Source organism: Plectropomus leopardus, chromosome 13 (genome assembly GCF_008729295.1).
Source record: "Plectropomus leopardus isolate mb chromosome 13, YSFRI_Pleo_2.0, whole genome shotgun sequence".
NCBI lineage: Eukaryota > Metazoa > Chordata > Actinopteri > Perciformes > Serranidae > Plectropomus > Plectropomus leopardus.
The window spans coordinates 290,563-298,062 of NC_056475.1; the positions used below are offsets into that span (position 1 = coordinate 290,563).

General features: G+C 42.5%; 1 protein-coding gene across 1 annotated transcript in view; it reads left to right on the forward strand.

The window, feature by feature from the left end:
- The window catches only part of LOC121952518 (steroid receptor RNA activator 1-like), a 6,134-nt gene extending 954 nt beyond the window's left edge, over positions 1 to 5,180 (forward strand). Inside the window, exons 2-7 of the mRNA XM_042499263.1 lie at positions 1,014 to 1,127; positions 2,878 to 2,964; positions 3,044 to 3,204; positions 3,790 to 3,898; positions 4,162 to 4,410; positions 4,443 to 5,180. Of these exons, the coding sequence (XP_042355197.1) occupies positions 1,014 to 1,127; positions 2,878 to 2,964; positions 3,044 to 3,204; positions 3,790 to 3,898; positions 4,162 to 4,410; positions 4,443 to 4,531 (809 nt within the window). The 3' untranslated portion in view covers positions 4,532 to 5,180. The remainder of the gene's footprint in view (positions 1 to 1,013; positions 1,128 to 2,877; positions 2,965 to 3,043; positions 3,205 to 3,789; positions 3,899 to 4,161; positions 4,411 to 4,442) is intronic.
- The last annotated feature ends 2,320 nt before the right edge of the window (positions 5,181 to 7,500 follow it).

Consider the following 7,500-nt stretch of genomic DNA (forward strand, 5'->3'; position numbering starts at 1 on the left):
TGAACGTGCCATGGCTAATTTAGCAGTTGTGTGAGTGTAGTCTGGTGATGTAAATAAACCCTAACTTTACAGTAAAACATTAAAAAGAGGTAAAGTTATCTCTGTGATCTAAATGCAGCACGAGTGGAACAACCTGTCCATTTTCTGAATCTGTCTAATCATGCTGTCCCGACTGAAGAGTTAGCCAAATATTAAATGGAGTTTGGTTGAATGCTCTCAACATTTAATGAGATGACGGAGCCTGTATGTGCAGTCTGTGACCACAGACTGCACATACAGGCTCTGTCTGTGAGTCAGATATTGGCAGGTGATGTCAGGATGCTACAGACCCTCACAGCGATCAATACATATCAATAATATGGAGACAATAGAGACACCTCAGCAGGGACACCAACATCAGTCCTCATCTGTCAGTGTGCTCAGCCGGCTCCCCAGCTCAAACATGTCAGTTTTTCTCGTATATTTATGAGTTTATTCACGTAATATTATGACTTTTTCAGCATGAATTTATGACTTTATTCTGAAATTTTAGCCTTCTCATTGAATTATGACGCGATTGTCATTGATACTAATAAATTACAGCGTCATTCTCGTTAAAGTCTGACTTTACAAAAACGTCGACTCTGAATCTCACCGCAGTCACTTTCACATGTAATTTTGTCTCCAATGCTCCATATAGTTTCTGTGTTTATTCTCTTCTTATTTTAGTTCGTGTCCCTCGTTTTGCTTTTCTCTGCGTCTTTTCTGTATTTGACAGTTTGATGTTTTGTCTCTGTGCTGCAGCAGCTGCCTCCTGCTCTAATTCTTTGAACACTTCATGTTATCAGGATTGAAGCGGCTTGTGTGATAAAGTAGATAACACTGACTGCAGCTGAAGTGATCAGAAGATTAATCAATACTCTGGTTGTAGTTTCTCAGATGTGCCACAACATTAAAAATAAGTTTAAATTATGATGGTGCAGCTGGATACTGTCGATCCTTTCAGAATAAAACCGGATCTCTGTGTTTCCTAGGTAACCAGGAGCGGGGCTGGAACGACCCCCCCCAGTTCTCATATGGCCTTCAGAAGGCCCACGGACCACAGAGGAGCCTCCTGAACAAGAGAGCAGCTCCACCAGAAGCTACAGGTGAGAAAACATTAACCCTTTCCTCCACTGAGAGTCTCTGCAGAGTCTCTGAAGAACCAATCAGACAGCGGCGTCACGTGACTCCAGAGTGTGGTTTTAGACAGCATGCCGGCATCATGGAAAGTAAAACGCTTTAACATGACAGCGTGGGCCCGCAGTGTGACGTATAACATATGTGTCAGCAGCTCTTCATAAACAGTAACAATGACAGATTTTTGGTATTTTTTTCCATGACAAAAATTTGCAATCTTTTTTTCTTTTAAAATTTTGGGCAGTTTTTCAAGAAAACAACAAAACAAAAATACTTTTGGTGACTTTTAAAAAATATATATATATCTTGACAGTTTATAAAGAAAAAATAGCTCTTTTGTGTTATTTTTTGTGAATTTTCTTCCATTAAACATTTTTTTCTGTTGTTGCTTTTTTCTTTTAAAAAATATGGTAAATTTTAAAGAAAACATTTTTGCCTTTTTGTCTTTCAAAATTTGGGGAATTTTCTATGAAAAGTTTTGGTGATTTTTTTTCCTTTAAAAAAAGTTGGCAGTTTATAAAGAAAACATTTTGGATTTTTGTCTTTCAAAATTCTTGACATTTTTTCTTTTTCTAGAAAATTTTGGTGATTTTTCAATTTTAAATGAAAACATTTTGCTTATTTTTTCGCTTGGTGTTTTTTTTTTTTGGTATTACTTTCAACTTTTTGTGTAATTTAAAGGAAAAACATTTTCTTTAAAATATTTTTGCATTGTTTTTAGGGCTGCAGCTATCGAATATTTTAGTAATCGAGTATTCTACTGAAAATTCCATCGATTAATCGAGTAATCGGATAAAACATATTTTTGTTTAGTTAAAGAGCAATTATAAATATACATGGGACAATAAGACATTTCACCTAACAATGAACCATTGGTTTCCTTTTTTAACTACCCAGTTAGCTTTATTATGTTTTTATTTTCCACCCTCATCACTCTGCAGCGCTGTGTTTGTACAGATTAAATAAAGCCTGTATGAAAGGCACGTTAGCCACGCATCGACAGTAGTCATAATTAATAGAAACCTAGCCCTCCGCAGGGCTAACGTTATGTTAGCAAGGTACAGTAACGTTAATCTCATTAATTAGCGCTACGTTAACTTCATTTTGCCTCGTCTCGGGTGACGGTCCTCCGCTCTCGGAGTAAACAGGGTGGCCTCGGTGGAGATGCTGCAGCATTGAAGACGTACTGTTGTGGTATGCAAGCGCTGTCTCACAGTGAATACACGCAGCAGTGTTCGCCTCGGTGTCCAGCTTGAAATGCTCCCACACTTTTGACATTTTTCTGCCTTTTCTTTGTGCCTTTCTCTTCGCTTTCGTCGCCTTCTTCGTCGTTACCTCTTCATCCGTGGTTAAAACCAAACATATCCGCCGCCTCTTTTTTATTCCTTTATGTGTGTGACGTCCGCACGTTGTGCCGCATTAGAAGTAGTCCGGGCGAAATACCATGCTTTGAGCTGGCAAAATTAAACGATTCCTCGAGGCAGAGAAAATTCCTCGATCATTTTTTGTAATCGAGTTACTCGAATTATTCGAGGAATCGTTTCAGCCCCTAATTGTTTTAAGGAAGACGAATTCTTTTGGGTTTCTTTCTTTTTCTTTTTTTTTTTGAAAAATGGTGCCGCAATAGACTGCCTTCAACAGGCAGTGCGACAGGGCTACTGTTTGTAATTTTTAATAACTTTGTCTTTTTCAAACACCTTGTCTCTGATTGGTCCCCAGGTACAGGAGCTCCACCCATGACTCCTCCCTCCTCCAGTCCTCTGGCTCCACCTCCAACAGGTTTGGCCCCACCCCCTCTAACACCAGGTAAGGAGCAGAAGAAGAAGGTGTTGTCATGACAACAAACTGGGATATTGACAGCAGACTCTTTGTTTCTCCTCTGCAGCTCGTCATCCTCCTGGCCGTGTGGCCACGCCCCCTCCCACAGTGGGACCAATGAGCAGTCAGAGAGAGGCTGACAGCAGCCAATCAGAAAGCGAGCCTGACATGGAGGACGTGATGTCGGTGTTGAACCGAGCACTCGCTGCCTGCAGACAGACAGTTAAAGTGAGACTTTTGTGATTAAATAAACATCCTGAAATTCAGTCCACGCCCTCTCAGGATTTCAGCATCACAGATTTATAATTAGCGCTGACTTTAAGTCGTTTTTTCTTCCCCCAAAAACTGTTCGCTCAGGAAATGATGATTTGTTCGGTTTGTTTACCTGGTGCTCCGCTGGTGGTACGGTTAATTGTATTATGTTTTATGTTTTTTATTTGTTCTCTCTGAGCTAGTGGAAGAACGTAGATATTAAACACAAGAGGCCCCAGAACGAAGCCTTGAGGAACCCCGCAAACAGTGCTGTCTGATCAGATGCGTTTTTAATCAAATTAAAAGGGCTGGGTGATACAAAAATATATCTTAATATATTACTCCTCAATATAGATTAAAGTAGTGTTCAGTAAATCCTCCATATACTTAAACTACCTGTAAATCTTACATGAAGGCACTGACGCACCTTAAACTCCAGTTTCCACAAGTTATTTATGGAAAACCTGGAGAAAGTCCTGGAAAGTTATTGGTCAAAATGTGTGTGAACCCTGTCTGTTAATACCAATATGTGTTTGATTGACCTTTGACCTCTGTCTGTAGGATCAGGTGTGTAGTGACGTGGAAAAGAGGCTCCGCCTCCTGGAGGACAGCTGGAGGACAGGTCGTCTCAGCCTACCTGTGAGGAGACGCATGCTCACCCTGTCTCTGGGTAACTGATCTGTCTGTCCTCCTGTCTCAGCACTTACCTGTCTGTCCTCGGTCTGTCCTCCTTTCTCAGCACTCACCTGTCTGTCCTCCGGTCTGTCCTCCTTTCTCAGCACTCACCTGTCTGTCCTCCGGTCTGTCCTCCTGTCTCAGCACTCACCTGTCTGTCCTCCGGTCTGTCCTCCTGTCTCAGCACTCACCTGTCTGTCCTCCGGTCTGTCCTCCTTTCTCAGCACTCACCTGTCTGTCCTCTTGTCTGTCCCTTAGAGCTGCAGGTAGGCCACTGGGACTCGGCTGATGAGGTCCATCGCTCACTGATGGTCGATCATGTGACTGAGGTCATCCAATGGATGGTCGGTGTGAAACGACTCATCGCAGAGACCCGAAAATTGAGTCCAGAACTCTTAAAACCACTTCAAAAACCTTCAGGACCAGCCCAGGACTCTGCAGGACCAGCCCAGGACTCTGCAGGACCAGCCCAGGACTCTGCAGGACCAGCCCAGGACTCTTCAGGACCAGCCCAGGACTCTGCAGGACCAGCCGGGACTCTGCAGAACCAGTCCAGGACCCTGCAGCACCAGTCCAGGACCCTGAAGAACCAGTCCAAGACCCTGCAGAACCAGCCCAGGACTGTTAATCATGCAGGAATCTGCAGGATTTCTTTTTACATTCAGCACACTTTGACTCTTAAAACCAGAACCAGTATCTGGTGTCAATAATCCTCACATTCATCTTCACACTTCAGCTGAGGGTCAAAGGTCAGAACTGCAGGATCCAGTGGGCCTTGGGGGTTTCCTCAGAGACACCTGATGGATCCTTCAGCTCTGGGCCGGCCTGTGTTTGGCAGCTGGAATATGGACTCTGGACTCTCTAGACCAGAGGCTTTCAAACTGTGAGGCTCCTCTCCAGCGGGAGGAAAACCCCTCAAGACTCTGGTCTCTAGACTCTAAATTCTAGCCTCTGTAATCTGCACTCTGGACCCTGTACTCAAGACTCTTGATCCTATACTCAAGACTCTAGACACTGTATTGACGTTGAACTTTGGACCCCATACTGTAGACTCTTGATCCTATACTCAAGACTCTGGATGCTAAAAGACCCTGGTCTCTGGACCCTGTACTCAAGACTCTGGACTCTGGACCCTATACTGGAGACCCTGGACTCTTGACCCTATGCTCAACACTTTGGACTCTCTACCCTTAACCTGAGACTCTGGACTCCGGACCCTATACTAAAGAGTATCAGTGGCCTGTTTCTGGGTCTTAATGAATAAATCTCTCCTCTTTTTACAGGACGAATTTGTGTTTTTATTTGTCATGTTTCAGGGACCAGCAGAGACCAGAGCCCGACCCTGTACACCTGCAAACCTGATCCACGTTCAGTTAGCGGGACCTCCAAAGCAGAGCTGCCAGAAGACTCCACACAAGTACACCTCAACCCCAAACAGCACATCCTCAGGCATCGTCCTAAACCATGAACCTGATTCTGTTAATGCGCATCAGCCCTGCAGCACCCCCTGCTGGCCTCACAGGACCGTTTCACCATCACAGAAGACGTAAAGAATAAAACCCTCAGAGGAGCAGCTTTCCAACACAAATGACAACGTGGAGATAAATATGAGGAACGTTTGAAACATTTGCAGTTTAATTTTCACCTCATAGAAGTATTCCTAATTAACTGTCCTCAAATGATCAACGCCCCGGAGATCGACCCATGTGGGTTTTTTTCAGGGTCAAAGCCGATACCAATAGTTCACGAGATCCATAACTGATATTTGGAATTAAGATCAATTTACATTAAAAATTAAAATCTTTCTGTTGGAATTTGGAAGAAAGGAAACTGCAACACTAAACTTTGTTTTAAATTTCTTTAACAAATGTTTAATCAAAACTGAAACTTCCTACTTCATATTCAGCAAGTTCACTGCAACGTTTTTATAAAGTCAGATTAAAAAATGAATAAACAAAAATAGCTCCCTGAGGTTTCACGGTAAAAGATCTGCACGCTGACACAACAAACAAAAGCTGACAAATTTTAACAATCACATAAGTCACGTGTGGTCACTCACTCTCCGATCAGCTGATTCTCAACAGCTGTGAGCTCAAACAGGCAGCTGCAGAAGAGACCAGCAGGAGGCAGCAGAGGACACTGAGACTCTGTGTGTGTGTGTGTGTGTGTGTGTGTGTGTGTGTGTGTGTGTGTGTGTGTGTGTGTGTGTGTGTGTGTGTGTGTGTGTGTGAGATTCTTAAAGTTTTCAGATTTAAGCTCTAGACATTTAGTTTTAATTGAGGTAAGGCCAGGGTCTGTTCTTTATTTACTAGAGGAGGAGTGAAGCTCCACTTATTTCCTCTTGAGCCTCCCTGTTGGTTAGATCACAGAAAATAAATTGCCCTAAATTTTTCCCAAAAATAACCACCAAAAATTATGGAAAAAAGTAAACAAAAAATTTAAAGGAAAAAAAAACACTAAAAAATGTTAAAGAACAAAACTCACTGAAGATGTTGAAAGAAACAAAAAAGATGTGATTTTTAAAAAAAAAGAAAAATAAGATTACCAAATTAAAAAAATAAAACATGCCCCTTTTTTATTTCCGTTTAATCACTCTAAAATTTAAAAGCCGAAAATCACCAGGAATTTACAAAGAACTATTTTCTTTAAAAAAAAGAAAGAAAAAGAAGAACTGCAAAAATCTTTAAAAATCACCAACAATAAAAATAAAAGAAAGAAAATTTAAATTAAGTTAAAGATTTTTTTATGATAGAACACATACTGCAGCCCTGTTTACAAGGCTGTTAACTTTGCTCCCACTGCTCCCAGTAGTGCTCCCACTGCTCCCATACTCTCTGTGCTCCCAGAGCTGACCGATTGAAGTTCTCAGTAAAAAAGTGTAGATTTAAAATTTCCAGGTGCTGATGAAGATCATGTGACATGACCGAAAGCTCCAGGAGCCACTGAGTGAGTCCTCAGCGGAGTCTGTGACGAGCTGCCGTCTGCAGGAGGCAATTAGGAGTCGACTGATTTTTTTAGGGCTGATACTGATTATTGGTACTTAAAGAGACCGATAACCGATATTTTAATCCGATAAGCTTTTACATAAAAGCATTCCTCTGACACTTTCTTTGCACTTTCTAATAATTTCATCAACAATCGCTAAAATAAAATGCAGATACAGATAATCATCAAAACAACAAATATCGGCCCGATAATCATCCAGGCGATAATCTGTCGACTCCTGGTTTTTAGCGTCCGAGGTGGAGTCAGGAGAAGAGCTCAGTCTGAACCATCAGCTCCTCCTCCTGCTCCTGCTCCTCCTCCCCCCCCTCCTGCTCCTCCTGCTCCTCCTCCTCCTCCCCCTCCTGCTCCTCCCCCCTCCTCCTGCTGCTCCTCCCCCTCTTCCTGCTCCTCCTCCTCCTCCCTGGAGAGAGGAGGCTTGAAAAGAGGAAACCAAGCAGAAAAGATGAGTGACAGATAGACAGAGAGAGAAACAGAAGGAGAGAGGCTTGTCTCTGCGGAGACAAACAAACCTAAAAATAGACAGAAAAAGAGGAGACGTCCCTCCCTCTGGCCACAGGTTGAAGAGACACGATTAAAATACAACTCCGAGTC